At 42.7% G+C, this 23030-nt stretch overlaps 1 protein-coding gene across 1 annotated transcript in view; it reads right to left on the minus strand.

Moving 5' to 3' along the window:
* Positions 1-23030, minus strand: part of DOCK1 (dedicator of cytokinesis 1) — a 388933-nt gene that overhangs the window by 48952 nt on the left and 316951 nt on the right. The window contains exons 34-38 of the mRNA XM_044296110.1: positions 12103-12188; positions 11774-11930; positions 10074-10114; positions 7827-7917; positions 4007-4126 (exon numbers count right to left, since the gene is read on the minus strand). Of these exons, the coding sequence (XP_044152045.1) occupies positions 4007-4126; positions 7827-7917; positions 10074-10114; positions 11774-11930; positions 12103-12188 (495 nt within the window). The remainder of the gene's footprint in view (positions 1-4006; positions 4127-7826; positions 7918-10073; positions 10115-11773; positions 11931-12102; positions 12189-23030) is intronic.

Raw genomic sequence — 23030 nt, forward strand, 5'->3', positions numbered from 1 at the left:
AAGCAGTCTGTCAAAGGTAAGTTTTGAAGGAAGCTTATTTTCCTATGCTTGTCCAACTCAATTGCTCCCTCTCGGTTCCAACCTTTACCACCGGCTGCAGTAGAAAGGACACGCTCCCTGAAAAAATGCACGCACCCTAAGGTTGCTTGAAATAAGTATTGGAGCAATGAATGGGGAGATCTCTGAATCCACGTGAAGGAAAGGGCTGGTTTAAGTTTGTTAGAGATAGTCATGTACTGTGTGATCCGATTTTCATTTTTTAGATTAATGAGGGGATAACCCCTTTAAAATGACCTACCTAATGTTGTGCAATCACCAAGCTCTGATATATAGAGGCACGGACTCCCCTAGAGCTCTCCTGTGGCGTCTACTCTCTTGGTGCTAGAGTCTTTAAAATCTTCACAGGAAATGTATCATCATTTTTTTCTGCCATTCTTTTAATGGGGGCCACATCCTAAAGAGGATTTAGAGATATGCCTTACAACAGCCACCATGGGCCATACACAGAATGGTCATTGATTTCCTATGGGAGAGTTTTCTAGGCATGCTCTGCGACCTGTGCAGAGGTCAGGGGGAGCAGATAATCTTTGACAATCACCTATTGTGAATCCTGTGTTATCTGTATACATAGGTGGTATCTGTCTTTCTAATCCTGCTTGCAATGATAAGCAAATAAGTGCAGTAAAGTGATTTGTACAGACCAAGAAGTGGTGGCTATTGTTAGGATTAGTGGTCAGTGTGCAAACTGCAGGATTTTAGGATTAAGAAAGATAGATATTAACATGAAAATATTTTAATATTCACCAAAAATTCTAACATAAAAGCATGTCATTTTCTGATAACACATGGCAAGGTGGGGCCTCCATGGATCGGACTTAAGAATTTGGTGCTCCTAAGGGTTCCTTTGCTCAGACAGATTTCTGCCCGTTAACGAGGGCCGCTCAGGGTGGTAGCATGTCGAATGGTGGTCATTAAGTGCTGATTACATACGGCAACCATCATGAGTATGGAGAGGAAGAGTTCTTAATATCAACTGTCTTGCTCATACAATTTTGCAGCACTGCATCACGTGTGCAGCTGACAAGTGCCGATTTCTAGTACCACCTAAAAATGACCCTGCCACCAGTCGTCCTTCCTTGGACCATTTTAGGTAGGTACTAACCACTGCCTACTAGGAACAGCCCAGCTGCCTTATTGAAGATGCTCTGGCCCAGTCATCAATATTATGGCTGATCGATTTATGTCTTGTAAGTATATTCTGCATAAGTAATTATTCTATAATACCTGCACTTGTCCCCTTAGTGGGCTTCACAGCAACCTACCCCATGGAAGACTTGGGGGAGGGAGGGAGGCAGAATATGAGATAAAATATATAATCGAAGGTTGCACCCTGTACTGACTGCCATCTCTGGCATGTGAATTCCTGAAAGGGAATAAAGGGTTAAAAGTTCTAGCGCAGAACCTTTTTTTTTTTTTTACTGGCAAGTATTTCTGGTCCGCTGCTACTGCATAGGAGCTTAATAATATTCAACAAAGTCCTTGGATTAAAGAGCTTTATTAAAATTACTTTCCTGCTGCAAAAGACAATAAAATAAATGAATATAGAGCGTATCCGGCAGGAAAGGTTATGCCGCTGCGATGAACTAAACACAAGGGTATGAAAGCAAAACCCGCGCTAGAGAGGATTATGACTTTATTTCCAGCGAGGTGACATGCCGCCATACGACTGCACTCAGGGCAGGTGCTAGGAAGACGAAGAGAAATGAAATAGTTATCTACACCCCATGCTGCACAAGTGGCCAAATGCCGACCCTCCAGTACTCTACTTGTGGCCCTTGACCTGAAAAGAATGGCAGCAGAACTTGTCAGGTATGTCACGGACCAGTGGCTCAATGTCAGGTGTCTGCAGCAAGTCTTAGATGGTAATTAAACCTGAAATGCTTATTCTACACAGATTGTACCCGTACAGTCACATCATTGCTTCGGAATACTCTACACCAGGAAAATACTGTACATATAAAAAACAAAAACTGATTCCCATAATTAGGGTGCTTAAAGGGACTGTCTAGTCAGGAGCTCAAATATTATATGTCAGGTAATGATTACCGGCCGCTTACAGTATTTACTCTCTTCTTGTTGCTTTTCAGCGGAATGCCATTAAAGGAGTTGTCTCATGAAAAATATAAAATTATGTTTTAAGTTTTTAGTGGCTGGCGTCTGGAGTCACGCTGGTAAATGCAGTTTGTGTCCGGTATCACTGGGGAAGGAAATAAACCCGAATGCCCAAATGGAAGGCAGTATTGTCCCACAAAAAATATTCAACATATTTCAAATTAGCAGATCTGAATAATTTTGTAACTGCATGTAATTAAAAATGTAGTATAGCCAGTGAGATATTCAATAAAATGAATCTGCTGTTTGTTCCTTTCCATATTTCTTTGATCAACTTGCTGTGGTGGACGATAGGGATGAGCGAATCGACTTCGGAGGGTACATTCGAAGTCGATTCGCTAAAAACGTAGTTCTAATACTGTACGGAGTTCCTGCTCCATACAGTATTAGAATGTATTGGCTCCGATGAGCCGAAGTTATTACTTTGCAAAGTCGCGCGAGACTTCGTGTAATAACTTTGGGAATTCATTATTACTGTAAAAAAAAAAAAAATTGGTTCTGAACTCTGGTTCGGGTCCAAGGTATCACCAGGAACCGAAACAGAGTTCAGTACCAAGGTTTTTTACAGTAATAATGAATTCACAAAGTTATTACATGAAGTCTCGGGCGACTTTCCAAAGTAATAACTTCGGCTCATCGGAGCCAATACATTCTAATACTGTACGGAGTTCCTGCTTACAACAAAAAAATTTGCAAATCGACTTCGGATGTACCATTCGAAGTCTATTCGCTCATCCCTAGTGGACGCACATTCTCAGTTCCATCCTTCAACTAGGAAAAAAAAAAAACACAGGTCACCCTGAATTTGTGCGAAACGCATCCTCCAGTGGTCACCGTGGAGTTCTTTTAATCATGTAAATAAAAGTTTAATTTTATTCTAAATTCCAAGGTACTGGATCCATTAAAATTTTGTTAACATCCTTCAACTGCCACTAGCCCTATCTACTGTTACAAGCTGTGACAGTTACAAAGAGGCATGCCCTCTGAGAAAGGACATGCTCCCCGAGGGAGGAAACCCCCCCCCCCCTTCCCCAAAGAGAGAATATACCCCCTAAGAAAGTACATACCCCATATCTCTAGGGCTGGTTCTGGCTTTGTTAGAAAAAGATAGTCATGTCCTATATGATGTATGGGGGGGGGGTATACCTTTCCCTTTCTGTTACTTCAACCATAAATGAACATTTCACCCTTTGTTTGGGGACTTCTGCCTTCCTCTACATGGCAGCTGCGCCCAAAGGACCTTCCAAGCAATGTGAGCAACATCCTAACAAAAGCGTGGTGATCCAGTGTTGTCACCTGTGGGCCGTGTACTCCGATGCTAAGCAACAGCCAAAACAGGTGAAAACTTCAGAGCTCCATTTTCTTACATGTATGTAGTCGCTTTACCCTTACTGGTAATTTTTTAATATTTCACTCGCTTTTGGGCGTACATTTTTTTATATAAATCATATCATTCAATTGCATTTTAAATTCCGAATGCTGGATAACTCTAGTGACATCTGTATAACTTGAAGCTACATCAATATTCCTGATATTAAGTAGGGACCCTCGACCAGAGTGTTACAGCAGTCCCCAAGTCAATAACTTTGCGATGCTACCTTTACAAGCATCTGGATGCCATTTAAAATGAGAAATTATGTCGCCGTTTACCTTGCATCAGAAGAAAACAAGTGTTACATGGCTTGTTTTATTGGTCTGGGGATTTGCTATATTTTATGCAGGCAGTAAAGATGTCGTAAAATTTCATCAACTTGTTTTCTACGATGGATTACAAAAACAGAGAGGAAATAAGTGGAGGAGCTGGAATGTTATCAGGAGCACACTCTCTTATTACCTTTCCTTTGTCGAAGTAATGGATAATCTCTTGGTACAGCTGTTCTTTTAATTGTCCTTGCGTCGTTGCCTGGTAACCGTCCCGTTGAGTCAGATGTGCGGCACAAGCCTCCTCCGACCACTTGTTGGAGAACATGCCGCCGAGAAGATTTGGACAGTGGGTAATTTGAGAAAAAAAAAAAAGAAAAAGAAAATCAAGAGAATTTTTGAGGACGTGACATGGTGAAAAAAATGTGCTCTGCATCGAGTCAGTTATTATTTATTATTAAAGCGCCATTCATTCCATAGCGCTGTACATATGATAAGGGGTGCACATACATAACACAGACAATTGCACTAAGCATGAACCGGTGATGTTACAAACTGGTAGAGAAGCAGAGAGGGCCCTGCCCGTGAGGGCTTACAATCTACATGGTATGGGAGAAGGACACAGTAGGTGAGGGTGAAGTTGGTCATGGCGGTATAGAGGCAGCAGGGTCACTGGTTGTAGGCTTGCCTGAAGAGGTGGGTTTTCAGGTTTCTTTTGAAGGATTCCACTGTAGGTGAGAGTCTGATATGTTGGGGGTAGCAAGTTCCAGAGTGTGGGGGATGCACGGGAGAAATCTTGGAGGCGATTGTGGGAAGAGGCGATAAGAGGAGAGAAGGAGGTCTTGTGAGGATCAGAGAGTGCGTGTGGGGATGTATCGGGAAAGTAGCTCAGAGATGTAGGGAGGGGACAGCTTGTGGACGACCTTGTATGTATTTGTTAGTATTGTAATCTGAATTCGCTGGGCAATGGGGAGCCAGTGAAGGGATTGGGAGAGGCAGATCAGTAACAGGATGAGAGGTGGATTAGTTGGGCAGCAGAGTTGAGGATAGATTGGAGGGGTGTGAGAGTGCTAGATGGAAGGCCACAGAGGAGTGTGTTGCAGTAGTCTAGGCAGGAGATGAGGGCCTGCACAAGCATTTTTGCAGATTCAAAGTTGAGGAAAGCGCAGATGTGGGAGATGTTTTTGAGTTGGAGGCGGTGGAAAGAGTTTGGATGTGCGGTCGGAAAGAGAGGGCAGAATCCAAGGCCACTCCAAGGCAGCAGACTTGGTTGACCGGGGAGAGTGCGCAGCCATAGATCGTGATAGATAGGTCTGTTTGGGGGGTTGAGCAAGATGGGGAAAGATGATTAATTCTGTTTTATCCATGTTAAGTTTTAGAAAGCGAGAGTAGAAGAATGATATGGAAGATAGGCATGGTGGGATACTGGATAATAAGGTGGTGATGTCTGGACCAGAGAGGTAGATTTGTGTGTCGTCAGCATAAAAGTGATACTGAAAGCCATGGCACTCTGAGATGTCCCAGACTGAAAGTGTAGATAGAGAAGAGCAGGGGTCCTAGGACAGAGCCTTGCAGGACACCAACAGAGAGGGAATGAGACGAGGAGGTGGTGTGAGTGGGAGACGCTAAACGTCCGGTCTGTGAAGTATGATCTGATCCAGGAGAGCCGCAGATCAGTTATACCAAGAGATGAGAGCGTTTCCAACAGAAGGGAGTGGTTGACAGCATCAAAGGAACAGGACAGGTCAAGGAGAAGGAGGACAGAGTAATTTTTTTTTTTGGGCTGTTAGCAGGTCATTGGTGACTTTGGTAAGGGCAGTCTCGATCGAGTGGTGGGGTCAGAAGCCAGACTGTAGCCGGTCAAAGAGGGAGCAGGAGGAGAGGTGAGAGGACAGTTCAGAATGGACATGTTGAAGAAGCTTTGAGGCATACAGAAGAAGTGATATGGGGCAATAACTGGACAAAGTAGATGGGTCAAGTGAAGGCTTTTTGAGGATGGGTGTAATGGTAGCATGTTCAAAACCAGAGGGGAAGACACCAGAGGTTAGTGATAGGTTGAAGAGATGAGTTAGGGCTGGGATAAACACTGTAGTGAGGTTAGGGACGAGGTGGGATGGGATTGGGTCAGGTGCACAGGTGGTCAGATGTGATCTGGAGAGTAGAGTAGAGTGGAGAGTTTTTCTTCTGTAAGGGTAGAGAAGCGGGTTTTGGGAGAAGAGGGCTGAGCCTCTCCTACCATCAATAACTTGAAGGTATGCTAGCTTATGCAGTAAAAAAAAAAAAAAAGAAACTAAAGTAGGTAGACATCAATACACATGGTCCATTGTTCATGACCTCCTTGCTGGTTGTCACATTCCCAAAAGTAGAGTGCTGCATCCAATTATAAAGAATCATGAATGCATTGTGGAGTAGGTAATGGTACAGGTACATGGTACATGCCTTCCTATGGTCAAGGTGGCACATATTTTTTCTGCATGTCACGTATATAGGCTTGAGTGACATGATGATTTAGGTGAAATGCAGCCATTCCAGCTGCTAGTATTAAGCTTTACATAAACCAGTATTTCTGAGTACTCATCCTTAGAAGAATGGCCTGCTTCAAGAACAAACCCTAATATGTCCTTATCCCAACATTATATTCATCTGTGGATCTAAATAAGGGATACTCAACCTACGGCCCTCCAGCTGATGCAAAACGACAACTCCCAGCATGCCCTGATAGTCCCTTAAAAGACAGTTGCTATGGATTGTCTGTCCTCCCTTTAGTGTAAACAGAAGACAGAAAATGCATGCCTGCATTAGGCTTTAGAGTGAGGAGGCATGTCTCAGTAATCCAATCTTGTTGGCTGTCAGGGAGCTGTTGGCAGCTACAGCAAGCGTGTATGGGAAGTGAGGGAAAGCAGTTTTGGCCTCAGAGAACTGGCAGAGGATCCTCATTTTGTAGGGATTAAAACAGCCGTAACTAAAAGGAAAAACTCAAGGAAAACAGTGGTATGTGAAGAAACTAAAGATTGCTTTATGCATAATGGTGAAGCAGCAGTAACATATTCTAACATGGATTTTTTGCTGAAAGCATGATAGTTACACTAACTATGTAGGGAATTTGTAGCTGTGTATCAGGAAAAAAAAACACATTTCTGACCCCACTACTATTTTGAAGCCATGCAGTGCAAATAAATAAGAGTGCTGAGAATCGGACGCCAACTAATGTGATATTTATGGTCCATCCAAAGGATAAGTGATCGACATTGTGGAACCAAAAAAAAACCTCTATGAGTTTATCTGGTAAATTTAGTAAGTTAATTCTCATCATAGAAGAAACGTTCTTGAGATTCCCATAAAGTTTTATATGTTCCTCATGCTGACGAGTCTTCGTCCGGTATTTGTGTGCAGCAATTAATACCTGACCATTAAGACTGCTCCACCAAACACTCTCACCGTTAATCACAGAGATGAATTACGGTGGATGCAGCTAAATAAAAACATGTTCCCAGGGAATGATCCTATTGATGAACACATATAAATCTACCCTGATTACTTTCCAGGAAACTGCAGTAGAAACGGACCTTGCCTGTACGATTTATAGCCAACTACTTGATGGGAAAAAAAAAAAATCATAGAAATATTCATAAAAATGTTACGTCTCATGAGATATTTTATAACTAAGTAGCAGCATTTTATGAGTGATCTCAATTTGTAAAGCAACCCTGAACAAAATGTTCTTTACGGAGGAACAGCACTGACAGTTCTGCAAATCGGAAAGTGGAGCAGTTTAACGCTTCTGCATGCAGTCAGATAAGAGGTCCTTAAATAAAAGTACCAATATTTGAAAAAATCCAGCTGGAGTTATATTTTGTTTCATTCTACTTTTTATATCCAATGTACTTTTGCAATTCTTTCTGTTATATTTGGTTCGGAGTGCTGATTTACGCCATGACTGATCCTTGTGAAACACAAAACGAGATGGGAATATCAAATACAGGGCGATTACTACTTTGTAGAGATTTCAGTACCTTTAGAAGCTTGGCGTGTAGTAGCAGCGTGTACGCCGCCTCCGTGTAGTTATCGCATTCCTTGTGCAGGTCACACAACTTGTACAAATACCTAAAATGCAAAAAGGATTTTTTAGTAACTGTGGAAACCAGTCCCTTGTCACATCTAATCTAAAAAGAATCTAAAGGGAATTCATAATAAAGTATATATCATTTTTAATATGCAAAATATGTATTTTAATTTGTTAAATATATTAATATTTTTTAATATATATATATATATACACACACACACACACACACACACACACACACACACACATATATATATATATATATATATATACATACATATACATACACACATTTTAGAAATTAAGACCATATACTGATGCACCTTTTTAACCCCGAACAGTTTTATTTTTTACTGATTGTAGACTTTTTTTAAATTCTATATTCTGTGCCTGATTTTGAGGTCGGCTATCTTGCCTGAGCATTGACAGATATGCTTTACGGTGGCCGCATGGACCAAAAAAACCTGTAGAGTGAAGGGGACTCGTCACTATCCTCTATGGGAGTGTTAAGAGCATGCTCTGTGACCTAAGCAGAGGTCATTGTGCAGGGAGGGTAGGAGCTGAGCTGCGACAATCACCTATTGTTATGTGTTTAGTTTGTATAGGTGTGGACTGTCATTCTAATCCTGCATGTGATGATAATGGAATGACTGCTGAGAAGTGATCTCTATAGAACAGAAAGTGTCGGCTTACTGTAAAGCTTAGGGACCAGAGTGAAAACTGCAATATTTCAGGATTTGGTGACATGGAAAATAACAAAAAAATAAAAAATCAACAAGAATTCTTTAGATAATATAATACTTGATTTAAACAATAGGTGACATTTCGCTAAATCTCCTTTAATTAATATGCAACAATTCCATAGTAACATGAAAGTTATGCAATAATGGCTTCCCTCATGTAGGTCCCTAAACAAAAGTAAGGGTCTTTTAAAATTTCCCATATTTGGGACAAAAACCGCTATTAATTTTTAAACATTTGTTTTTATTAATCTGAAGATCTAAGCAAAATGTTCATAGTTTACGCTATACAATGACCGTCAAATACTGCCAGGACGAGGTACATCCAGACTAGTAAATTTACCGGTGGTAAGAAGAAAAGGCAAGTTTGATCTTCCTACATAATAAGTTGTCATCTAAACCCTGACGGTCAGGTACTTTTACCCGGACAATGTTATGTATCTGTGGACGCTGCTAGCAGAAATGCTGATTTGAAGCGGAACATTGCAAAGGGTGAAAACTGCAGTTGACATGCTGCAGATTAACCCTTTCAGCTCCGGAGGGTTTTTGCGTTTTCATTTTTCACTCCCTTTTTTTTTTTTACACTATCTTATATTTCCCATAGGGAACTGTAACAAGCAATCATCAGATTGCTACTCTAACACACTCCGATGCATTAGCAACTTAAACTACTGATTTTTTCCCCACATCGTGTGGATGAGAATTTCTAAAAACCATTCACTTTTGCTGGTACGGTACAACGGTGCAGATTTTTCCACAATAAATATCGCAGCGGCAAATTGTGGTTATACCCTCAAAGGGGTTGTCTCTCACTTCAGCAGATGGCATTTATCAGGCAGAGAAAGTGAATACAAGGCACTTACTAATGTATTGTGATCGTACATATTGCCTCCTTTGCTGGCTGGATTCATTTTTCCTTCATATTATACACTGCTTGTTTCCAGGGGTTATGACCACCCTGTAATCCAGCAGAGGTTGCCGTGCTTGCACATTATAGGAAAGGGTGCCGGCCTATGTGCACTCCCAAGGTCCTGGCCACGCATTTTTTCCCTAGTGTGCAATGACAGCCGCCACTGCTGGATTGCAGGGTGGTCATAACCACTGGGTACGAGCAGTGTATGTGATGGAAAAATGAATCTAGCCAGCAAGGGAGGCAATGTGAACAATAACAATACATTAGTAAGTGCCTTGTAATAACTTACTGTACATGATAAATACAACTTTCTGAAGTGAGTAGAAGGAGTACTCTGTGGGCACCTGCAGTCTTTTTCAGCTTTCTTCCCCATGGAGATCACAGACCAACCCTGCTGGCACTGCTCCATTGGAACGATAGCTGCTCAATAATTCCCTCAGGATCCAGATTAAAAGACTTCCACAGTGTTTTGATTCTCCATTTTTCCTCTGCATTAATGAATTGCGGCTGGCATAAACGTATTATATAAAGCATTACAAACCTAATATACATTTCTTCTCTCTCAATCTCTTTGTAGAAATTCTGTGGAGACAAAAAACAAATGGCGCATTTACTCATCTTTCCTGCATCCTGTCACAGAGATGCTGTTACAAAAAATAGCGCATGAATATTCATGGTCAGTTAGAATGGAAATTCAGAAAACTATGAGTCATTGCACTTAGCCTGGGGCTTTATTGTGCTTTACAGTAACTGGAGGACTGTGGAGGAAACTTTCCTTAGAGACTGGGACTAGATAAAGATTTCTGCCGCTGACCTCTAAAATTTAGATGCGACTTACAAAGGAGACCAAACCAAAATTAAGACGAATGAGTCTATAACATTAGGAGACATCACCCAAGTGCAACAGTTCAGATCCATTATTATTACCACTGAAGACTACTAAAAGAGGCCAAAAACATTAGAAAAACGTCAGACAAACCTGCTGAACACTTAGGGTCCCATTCACACATCCGTGTGTGCTTTGCGGATCCACAAAACACGGACAGTGGCAATGTGCATTCCGCATTTTGCGGACCGCACATTGCCAGCACTAAGAGAAAATGCCTATTCTTGTCCGCTATTGCGGACAAGAATAGGACATGTTCTATTTTTTTTTAGGATCGGAATTGCGGACCCGGAAGTGCGGGTCCGCAATTCCGGATCGGGGCCGCAAGTCGTGCGGCCCCATAGAAATGTATGGGTCTGCAATTCTGTTCCGCAAAATGCGGAATGGATTTGCGGAAGTGTGAATGGAGCCTTAATGTGTAGGGGGATCTCCTGACCCTCCTCTGATGGTAAATGTCGGGAGAAGCATGCTGGATTTTAACCTGCTATTTAACTTTTTTCGAGGGTAAATAAGTCATTGCCAAGAGGTGTCGGTGTCCTGCAGCAGCTTTCTCCCCTCTCTATTGAGAACACAAACACACTTAGCCGAGAGAGTACGTGTATAAGTGTGGGGGAAGGGGGGCGTTCATCCGAGAGCTAAGAGTAGATTCTGTGCTGAAAACCATGCTGCATCCTTGCTGTTTTTAAAGGGGTTGTCCTCTTTTTACTATTGATGACCTGATCCCCAGGAGAGGTCATCAATATCAGATCGGCAGGGGTCCGACTCCTGGCACTCCTGCCGATCAGCTGATTAAAGAGAAGGCACTGCTTATGAGCGCTGCCTTCTCTGCTCTGTTTACCTGCATATCTCCATTTTCAACCATGCAGCCCCTCTGATGAGCATCGGAGCATTTTGCCCTGTACTGAATCGCACAGGGCAAAGGCTTTTTTTTGGAGATCCAGTGATATACCGGGGTCTCCATGGGTAAAACTAGGTGGAGGCTGTCTGGGTGAAAATGGGGATATGTCTAGGTTCAGCTCTGAACCTGGACAACCCCTTTAAGGCATATTCATGGGATATGCCACAAATGCCTGACGATGCAGGTCCCCCCCGGAACCCATTCAGGCTGGCGACCTGGCTGCTGTAAGTAGAGAGGTGGCGGCACTTGCGTGGCTCTCGAACATAACAACTCTTTTTTTAGAACTTTGTGTTTCTGTTGAGATATAATTCCATTCTGGCTTCCAAGAGAACGCTGAGATCCTGTATCTATGTGCATACAAGTCCTAATACTTTTGTCTGTCGGTTTCATGACGGTTAAAGGAGGATACATGAAATACAATACAGAACTGGTCTTCATTGAAACTTTTGCCACTGACCAAAACATTGACCGTGCAGCTCATTCGGTTCTCCTTGTTCTCATCGTGCATTATAGTCCTGTAGTCCAGGAGCCTCTCCATCAGTCGCACAACCAACGTAACAAAGGTCTCTCCGCTCTTGGCCAGATATTTATGCTTCCTGCAATGCTCCAGGAGTCTGCAAAACAAAAACTCTGTTACCCATCTCTTCCTGACTTAAGCGTTATTTTAAGCCAAGAACTTCATTAGCACATTTTAATTATAGGTGAAATGTAAAGTTCACGGCTTGCTTATTCTGGTCTCTTGTGCCTATACTTGGGTATAAATCTGAACGGTTAATCAACACTTACATCTTCTCAAACAACACTTTGTACTGCTCATCCCCTCTCCCTCCTTCTACTTCGTGGTCTAACTTGGTGATGATCTCATTCTCAAACTAAAAAAAAAAAAGAAAAAGAAATGTCAGCAATAAGATAGACAATAATTTTCCCAGGAAATGCCATGGCTAATTAAAATACAATAGTGAAATGTTAGTGAAAAATCTGGCGCTTGTTTTGAAGGATAGAAATTCCACATAAAGTGACATTTCACAAGACCAGAAGCATAAAATTGATCAGAGGGCATCTGTCGGCAGATTTGGACCTATGACACTGGCTGACCTGTTACATGTGCGCTTGGCAGCTGAAGGCGTCTGTGTTGGTCCCATGTTCATATGTGTCCGTATTACTGAGAAAAATGATGTTTTAATATATGCAAATGATCCTCTAAGAGCAACGGGGGCGTTGCCGTTACACCGCAACCTCTGCACTTTGATTGAGGACTCATGGTGGGGCTCAACGTTTCTTCTCTGGACAATCATTTTTCCAGATGTTGAAAAAGTATGAAGGGGACTTTCCCCCAGTCCCCTGCAGTCCAATCCCTGTACTTTTTGTAGAATGTCAGTCTGTCCCTGATGTTTTTCTTGGAGAGAGGCTTCTTTGCTGCCCTTCTTGACACGCCATTCTCCAAAAGCCTTTGCCTCATTGTGCGCACAGAAGCACTCACACCTGCCTGCTGCCATACCTGGGCAAGCTCTGCACTGGCAGTGACCTGATCCAGTATCTGAATACTCTTTAGGAGATGGTCCTGACACTGGTTGAACTTTCTAGGCCCCCCTGAAGCCTTCTTGAGAGAAACTGAGCCTCTCCTTTAGAATGATCCAATAAATGGCCGATTTTGGTGCAATCTTACAAGCAGCAATGTCCTTGCCTATAAAACCCTTTTGATGCAAAGCAATGATGACTGCACGTGTTTCATTGGAGGTACCTATGGTTAACAGAAGAAAACAATGATTTCAAGTACCAACCCTTTTAAAGCAACTAGTCTGCTTTTCTAATTCAATCGGCATGACACGGTGATATCAGCTGCCTTGTCCTTGTTAACACTTTATCCGGAGCTAATGAGATGATTACTTAAATGATGTTAGCAGGCCATTTTGTGACAGGGCTGAAGTGCAGTAGCAACTCTTCATCACAATCTAGAGCAGGCATCCTCAAACTGCGGCCCTCCAGCTGTTGTAAAACTACAACTCCCACAATGCCCTGCTGTAGGCTGATACTCTTAGGCTGTGCGGGCATGCTGGGAGTTGTAGTTTTGCAACAGCTGGAGGGCTGCAGTTTGAGGTTGCCTGATCTAGAGAGTTAATGCAAATTGCCACCATAAAAACTAAAGTGGCAAACTTTGTTAAAAACAAAATGTGTCAAAATTTTTGGACATGACTGTACGTCACACTGATGCTGTCTAAAGTAGATTATATGTGCAGTGCAATTTCTAAAACACCACCCTGATCTAAACAAAGTTTTTCTGTGCCGAAATCTCTAATACCTGATGTACACTACACTGGCCTTGGGTCTGGAGACATATTAGGGTCCCCAATATAAAAAAAATTTAAATGTACAATTGCCCAAACTGAAAATATTACTGATCTGATAACAGTTTACTTGCTTGGCAATTAGCACCAACAGAAAGTTACCAATATGCCAATGGATCACCAGAGAGCAGGATGACACTGCAAAGGTCCACCAGGAACAGTGTCCTGCGAAACTGAGTTCTCACGGCAAGGACCTTGCCCTTCATCAGTGGGCCACCAAGAAGAGGACACTGCTCCCCATCAGTAGGTCACCAAGGAAAAGATATTGCTACTTCAACAGTACATAACCAGAGAAAGCTACTGCACCCTATCAGTGAATTAACAAAGAGTGGACAATTCCCTCCATCAGTAGATTAGGACACTGCCCTCCATCAGCAGGTTACCATAGAGAGGACAGTGCTCCCCATCAGTGGGTGACCATAGAGAGGACAGTGCTCCCCATCAGTGGGTGACCATAGAGAGGACAGTGCTCCCCATCAGTGGGTGACCATAGAGAGGACACTGCCCTCCATCAGTGAGTTACCATAGAGAGGACACTGCCCTCCATCAGTGGGTTACCATAGAGAGGACACTGCCCTCCATCAGTGGGTTACCATAGAGAGGACACTGCTCCCCATCAGTGGGTGACCATAGAGAGGACAGTGCTCCCCATCAGTGGGTGACCATAGAGAGGACAGTGCTCCCCATCAGTGGGTGACCATAGAGAGGACAGTGCTCCCCATCAGTGGGTGACCAGAGAGAGGACACTGCCCTCCATCAGTGGGTGACCATAGAGAGGACAGTGCTCCCCATCAGTGGGTGACCATAGAGAGGACAGTGCTCCCCATCAGTGGGTGACCATACAGAGGACACTGCCCTCCATCAGTGGGTGACCATAGAGAGGACACTGCCCTCCATCAGTGAGTGACCATAGAGAGGACACTGCCCTCCATCAGTGGGTTACCATAGAGAGGACACTGCCCTCCATCAGTGGGTTACCATAGAGAGGACACTGCCCTCCATCAGTGGGTTACCATAGAGAGGACACTGCCCTCCATCAGCATCTTACCATAGAGATAACACTACCCTACATTAGTGGGTTACCATAGAGATGACACTACCCTACATTAGTGGGTTACCATAGAGATGACACTGCCCTCCACATCAGTGGGTTACCATAGAGAGGACACTGCCCTACATCAGAGGGTTACCATAGAGAGGACACTGCCCTCTCTCAGTGGGTTACCATAGAGAGGACACTGCCCTCTCTCAGTGGGTTACCATAGAGAGGACACTGCCCTCTCTGTGGGTTACCATAGGGATGACACTGCCCTCCATCAGTGGGTTACCATAGAGAGGACACTGCCCTCTCTCAGAGGGTTAACCTAGAGAAGACATTGTCGCAGATAACCAGGGAGAGAAAGGAGCTCCACAAGGTCACCAGTGTGTAGACTTTGCTCCTGCTCGGAAGTAAAAATATTGTAACTTAAAGTCTTTGGTCATATCAGTTTAGGCACATACCCTAGATTGGTGAGAGGGTGATGAAGTAAGACAGTAAAAGTGTTCATTTTGCCTAAAGGAGACGTATTTTAACGGCAAAACCAAGCCAAAGTTCCATTTCCCTATCATTTTCAGATCTAAAGAGGTGAGTTAAGGTAGACAGCTCTGTTTTTATGGTCACTGCAAGGTCCCTTCACATCCATGGATTTTTATTTTATTTTTACATATGGAGAACATACTATGCAGACATTTAGGTGGTTTTGGGGGATTGTTTAATTCTCTTGTGATTTTTCTTCGTTTCCTCTCGCTATTCAGTTTCCAGAAAATTAACATAATTAAAGAGAAAACAGGATCTAGGTTTAATTAAAATTACTATCATTATCTCTTCCCATAATTACATATTATCTATTATCGTTTACAACCTTTCAGCAGAATTGTGTGCTTGATTAATTTAACATGTTAAATACTACCATCAATTTGACCTTTTCAGAGCAAAAATGAACTGAATTCTTGATGTTTTCATCATTTTAGATGAATGTTAAAGGTGAAAAAGAGAGTACACGGTGTGATGAAGAGGTTTGACCTTTTGCATTTTAAGGCTGAGACCTTAGAGATGAGCAATCCACAAGTAAAACTCAAAACTATGACAAATGGGACATTCTCAGAATTGTATCTCTATTAGCTGTAATTTATTAAACTCATTAAAAAAATATATACAGTCAAGACCCATTATTCTGATCACTTCCTACTCTAAAAGTCAGCAGTGCATAGCTCAAGAAGGAAGTCACAGTGTGCTGAGATGGCTTGGTGGTATATACGGTGTGCGATAGGCTGTCTACATACAGTTGTCTTCAAAATAATAGCAGTCAGACATCACTAACCTGATCAATGACTGTTTTTGGTAGAAATTATATTTCTACATAGCAAATAATTTGCTAGCAGTTGTAGTAGAGTAATAGAAATCCAACAGACCCAACAGTTATGACATGCATGCTGCTGATTCTGTGTAATTGAATCACTAATTGAAAGGGGCATGTTCAAAATAAAAGCAGTGTGGAGTTCAATTATTGAGGTAATTTATTCTTTGAAAAACAGGTGGCAATTATTGCCCTTATTTACGAAAGGAAGGCAGCAAATGTTGTACATGCTGGTTACAGTGCATTTCTCTCTGAAATTCTGAGGAAAATGGGTCGTTCCAGACATTGTTTAGAAGAACAGCGTACCTTGATTAAAAAGTTGATTGGAGAGGGGAAAACAGAAAATGATAGGCTGCTCAGCTAAAATGATCGCAAATGCTTTAAAATGGCAACCAAAACCTGAAAGACGTGGAAGAAAGCGAAAAACTACCATTCGAATGGATAGAAGAATAGCCAAAATGGCAAGGACTCAGGAAGATCAAAGAAGATCTAAAGTTACCTGTGAGTCCTGTTATAATTAGAAGATGCCTATGTGAAGCCAAGCCCCCGCAAAGTCCGACTCCGAGCAACACAGACGTCCAGCAGTTCTCAGAAACAGCGGTCATACAACTAAATATTAGTGAAGTGATTCAGAGGAAAGCAAAATCTTCAAACATTTTCAGGTATATATAGTTAATGTTTGAGTTTGTAAAGAAGAATACGAACACTGCAATTTTTTTTTGAACAGTCTAATATTCACTTTTCTTCAATTTTGTTTTTAGAGGAACAACACAAATTTGATATATTTTTCTTCATGTCTTGATTTGGAATAGAATGTGTAGTGTTTCCAATGCTTTTGTGTGCATGGAAATAAAAGCTATTAGAAGGATTTTGAGCTTTATTCACTTTTTTTTAAACACACTGCTATTATTTTGAACACAACTGTACATATCCCTCGTTGCTGTCACGTAAAACGGGCGATTTATTAGAGTTGCAAAAAGGGATGATTACTGGCTTTTGGGGGAAGGGTGGCAGTATTTCTGAAACTTAAAGTGTGGCATGAGAGGACAAATGGCACCATCGCAAATCAAGAGATGTGGAAACTATGGAGCACCACGTGCTATTGATGCAAGAGATAATCTTAGGCTATGATGGTGCACAAAGGTGGACCGACACACTACAGTGAAGCAGCTGACCGCCAAAATGAACCAGGGGGCTACCAGACGTGTGTCTAAAACAACTGTTCAGCGAAGCCTACTGCGTATGGAGCTCCAAAAAAGACAGATAACCAAGTTGCATTGGCAGAAAAGGCTTTAATTTTCGAGGCAATATCTGAATTGTCTCTCTACTAACTGGCAAAAGGGTTGCCTTCTCTGATGAGTCATGTTTATTGCTTCATCGAACAGATGGACGCTGGTGTGTCAGGCGAGAAACCTCAGTGAACACCCTGCAACCATTGCTGGAAGAACACAAGCTGGCGGTGGCAGCGTTACGGTCTGCGAAATGTTTTCGTGGCATTCTCTGGGTCCACTCATCCATGTGGAAGGCACTGTCAACCGATATGGGTATAATTCCATCCTTAAAGATCCCATACATGCGCATTGTCTTACCTGGGGTGGATCGGATCTTTCAGCAAGGCAATGCAACATTTTACGTGGCTAGAAATGTCCAACATTGGTTGGAAGAGCATGACCAAGTATTGCCCTGACTGGAAACCAACTTAGCATCTGTGATACCAGCTCGATCGTCATTTTCACTCTATGGATTCTCCCCCATGTCTCCTCCAGCATTTGAATGATGACCTCATAGGCAGAGGGCATTGGTGATGTTGCAGGGAGTTAGGAGTGCATGGTGGAGATACTGGGCCCCCTGAATAGGTGGGCTTTGACTCTTTCAAAATGCCCTGGTGTGCCTAATTTGCATACAGAACAAACATTTTCTGGCAACAGCAAATGCACAAAAGACTGCCAAAGGTATGTTTTAAACCATATTTCATGCACAACAGCACCACAAGATTACTTATATAGGCCAAATATTGGCGATTCCCTTTAAAACTGGCTGAGGAACATCCAAACTCTGCTACAAAAGGTGAGGATGTGAAAGACCATTTCACGTCAGTGGGTCATACACCATGACTGAGCACAGCAACACGACACAAGGTAGTTCTACTGCTTCCGCAAGGTCTCACCTAGGCTGCCCTTACTCTGGCTTATGCACACATCTGTTGTCTGTTTTGCGGTTAAAAAATTGTGCATCCGCAAAACACGGATACCGGCTGCGTGCATTCCGCATTTTGCAGACCAGCAGTCCCGTTTGTTTTGCGGTCCCTTTGAAGGGAATGGTTTCGCATACGGTCACAAAAAAAACAAAAAACAGAACGGACACGGAAAAAACATACTTTCGTCTGCATGAGCCCTTACAGATGAAACTAAGGAGTTGGAGTCTTGAGTCGGGGAGAAAGACAAGTAAACCATATTTGCCAGGATGCAAATGGTTTTCCATGAACAAAATGTTTCTCTTTATGGATTATTTCTTTAAACAAGCAAAAACTCATGTCATTAACCAGCTTTATAGATCATTTCCATCCCAAACCGCAGAATTCTGGTTCCATCTTTCTGGGAACGGACTTCACATCTCCCAGTAACCACAGCGAGCCTAAAATCCATACACAGCAGGCCCTGGTAATTTGCATTCTGTTACGCACACATATTCTGTATAGCATTTACTGTATAATAAAAATGTACAGTCAGTACAGAAGAACACATGACGCTAACGTGTTACAACCAAAATAATCAAAAAGTACTTTTCTAGGTGACAATAATACAATATAGATTGGTGCAGGGCGGTACGCAGAACTGAGAAAAAATATCGATAAATGTGTCAATGGCAACATTAGCTGGAGTCAAATGGGTTTCACGTGTTACAGGGGGAGAAAACAAGGCTGATGTCATGTCTGACATTTCTGTACATTAAAGCCAATGGTCGATCAGTAAGTAAAGAGAAAATCCCTAGACGACCTCAAACTGGAGGAAAAAAAAAACAGCAATGCAAGCAGTTACACCGCATTATCTGAAAGAAGAATACATATGGGGCAGATACTGAAGTGGAGGTGACTTCTGCCAGTCAGGACACCATGTTCTGGGGAGCAGGGTTATACATGGGCCACCCCTTGCGGTAACCTGACAGTTTGTAAAACCTGATCATGCAACATGTATAGGACTGGCCAAAATACTGGAATTTGATGGTTTGTGCCATAGACCTCTCTATGCCATATGAATAGGATATTAGGGTCTGCAGTAGGGGCTCTAACAGCCGGGACCACAACGATCCAAGAAGGAGGGCGCGCCTGGTCCTTACTAAGTGATCCCCATTGTCTCTCTATTAAAGGGCATCCGTCAGCAGTTTTGTACCGATGACACTGGCTGACCTGTTACATGTGCACTTGGCAGCTGAAGGCATCTGTGTTGGTCCCATGTTCATATGTGTCCACATTGCTTAGAAAAATTATGTTTTAATATATGCAAATGAGACTCTAGGAGCAACAGGGGCGTTGCCATTACACTTAGAGGCTCAGCTCACTCTGCCACTGCCAATCCCTCTCGACTTTGATTGACAGGGCCAGACATGATGATGTTTTCACTGCCTGGTCCTGTCAAGGGTGTGGCAGCTGCAGAGAGAGCAGAGCCTCTAGGTGTAAGGCCTCTTTCACACGAGCGTGACTGATTAGTTCCGGATGTGTTCAGAGAAACTCGCGTCATTTTGCAAGCAAGTTCAGTCAGTTTGTTTGCGTTCAGCTGTTCCGTTTTTTCCACGCGGGTGCAATGCGTTTTGAGTGTGTTTTTCACGCGCGTGATAAAAACAGGAAGGTTTACAAACAAGATCTCTTAGCAACCATCAGTGAAAAACGCATTGCTTCCGGATACAATATGTTTTTCACTGAAGCCCCATTCACTTCTATGGGGCCAGGGCTGCGTGAATAACGTAGAATATAGAACATGTTGCGTTTTTCACGCAACGCAGATCTGATGCGTGAAAAAAATGCTCATGTACACAGACCTATTGAAATGAATGGGTCAGGATTCAGTGCGGGTGCTGTGCGTTCACGTCACGCAATGCACCGTCGTGGAAAACTCGCTCATGTGAAAGAGGCCTAATGTATGGATATGTTGGGTCTTACCATGCAAGAGATGTACTCCGTAGCTGCTCTGGCTAAAGTCTCATTCACACGACCGTATCCGTTTTTGCGGAACACAAGACACAGATACCGGCCATGTGCGTTCCTCATTTTGTGGATTGGAGTGGACCAGAATAAGACATACACTTTTTTGTGGTGCCGTAAAATGGAAGTGCAGATGCACACGGTGTGCTGTCCGCATCTTTTTCGGCCCCATTGAAATAAATGGGTCCGCATCCAATCCGCAAAGTTGCAGAACTGATGCAGACAGAAAAATACAGTTGTGTGAATGAGCCCTAAGGCTACATGCACACGTTCAGGATTCATGTGCGGAGAATCCACACTGAAATCCGCAGGTGTTTACAGGCAAATCCGTGCGGTCAATCCGCATTAATTGGTGCGGATTTGCATGCGGATTTGCGTGCGGATTTTCACTAAGTGAATTAAGAAAATCCGGTCAGGAAAAAAAAAATTGACATGTCGCATGTCAAATCTGCACGCAATCCTGATCGTGTGCAGGGGGCCTAACAGATAAGTTTAGAATGGGAGAGAGCCTTCTTAGTGGGAACCTGTCTCGCTGAAAACGCAGCCCATTCTGCAGGCAGCAGGTTAAAGAGCAGGAGAAGATAGACAAGATAGATATTGTTTTTAGATTCAGTATACAGGTCCTTCTAAAAAAATTAGCATATTGTGATAAAGTTCATTATTTTCTGTAATGTACTGATAAACAGACTTTCATATATTTTAGATTTATTACACACCAACTGAAGTAGTTCAAGCCTTTTATTGTTTTAATATTGATGATTTTGGCATACAGCTCATGAAAACCCCAAATTCCTATCTCAAAAAATTAGCATATCATGAAAAGGTTCTCTAAACGAGCTATTAACCTAATCATCTGAATCAACTAATTAACTCTAAACACCTGCAAAAGATTCCTGAGGCTTTTAAAAACTCCCAGCCTGGTTCATTACTCAAAACCGCCATCATGGGTAAGACTGCCGACCTGACTGCTGTCCAGAAGGCCATCATTGACGCCCTCAAGCAAGAGGGTAAGACACAGAAAGACATTTCTGAAGGAATAGGCTGTTCCCAGAGTGCTGTATCAAGGCACCTCAGTGGGAAGTCTGTGGGAAGGAAAAAGTGTGGCAGAAAACGCTGCACAACGAGAAGAGGTGACCGGACCCTGAGGAAGATTGTGGAGAAGGACCGATTCCAGACCTTGGGGGACCTGCGGAAGCAGTGGACTGAGTCTGGAGTAGAAACATCCAGAGCCACCGTGTACAGGCGTGTGCAGGAAATGGGCTACAGGTGCCGTATTCCCCAGAAACAGCGGCAGAAGCGCCTGACCTGGGCTACAGAGAAGCAGCACTGGACTGTTGCTCAGTGGTCCAAAGTACTTTTTTCGGATGAAAGCAAATCTTGCATGTCATTCGGAAATCAAGGTGCCAGAGTCTGGAGGAAGACTGGGGAGAGGGAAATGCCAAAATGCCTGAAGTCCAGTGTCAAGTACCCACAGTCAGTGATGGTCTGGGGTGCCATGTCAGCTGCTGGTGTTGGTCCACTGTGTTTTATCAAGGGCAGGGTCAATGCAGCCGCTATCAGGAGATTTTGGAGCACTTCATGCTTCAATCTGCTAAAAAAAAGCTTTATGGAGATGAAGATGTCATTTTTCAGCACGACCTGGCACCTGCTCACAGTGCCAAAACCACTGGTAAATGGTTTACTGACCATGGTATTACTGGGCTCAATTGGCCTGCCAACTCTCCTGACCTGAACCCCATAGAGAATCTGTGGGATATTGGGAAGAGAGTTGAGAGACGCAAGACCCAACACTCTGGATGAGCTTAAGGCCGCTATCGAAGCATCCTGGGCCTCCATAACACCTCAGCAGTGCCACAGGCTGATTGCCTCCATGCCACGCCGCATTGAAGCAGTCATTTCTGCAAAAGGATTCCCGACCAAGTATAGAGTGCATAACTGAACATAATTATTTGAAGGTTTTCCTTTTTTTGTATTAAAAACACTTTTCTTTTATTGGTCGGATGAAATATGCTAATTTTTTTAGATAGGAAATTTGGGTTTTCATGAGCTGTATGCCAAAATCATCAATATTAAAACAAAAGGCTTGAACTACTTCAGTTGTGTGTAATGAATCTAAAATATATGAAAGTCTAATGTTTATCAGTACATTACAGAAAATAATGAACTTTATCACAAATAATGACTTTAGGAGTCCAGTGTGTGGTCCCAATTAGTGACAGAAAGCTACATTTGTATGTAAACGTTGTGATACCAAATTTTTGATTCGGTTTCGATACCACAAAAAAGTATTGCGATACTCGATACCATGCGAAAAAAATAAACCAAAAAAGCAACTTGCATTCCGCATTTTTAAAAATGGCGAATCGCGCAGTTTTTATTAATTTTTTTCTGTTCCGGCGTTCACCACCTAGATTTTTTTTTATATTTTAATAGTTTGGACTTTTCTGACGTGGCGATATATTATATAAATAATAAACATATTACATATATAAAATTGGGAAAAGGGGGTGATTTATACTTCATATTTCGGTGTGTTTTTTTTTACTTTTTTATTTATTTTTTACACTTTTTATTTAATAACTATTTCCCCCCTTAGGGGCTAGAACCTGGGATCTTTCATCCCTTGTCCTATTCAGCTCTATCAGGGTGAATAGGACTTCACACTGTCCCTGCTGCTCTGTGCTTTGTGCACACTGCATCAGGGATGTTACCATAGCAACCAGGGCTTCTGTAGCGTCCTGGCTGCCATGGTAACCGATCGGAGCCCCAGGCTTA

The sequence above is a fragment of the Bufo gargarizans genome, chromosome 6 (genome assembly GCF_014858855.1).
Source record: "Bufo gargarizans isolate SCDJY-AF-19 chromosome 6, ASM1485885v1, whole genome shotgun sequence".
Taxonomy (NCBI): domain Eukaryota; kingdom Metazoa; phylum Chordata; class Amphibia; order Anura; family Bufonidae; genus Bufo; species Bufo gargarizans.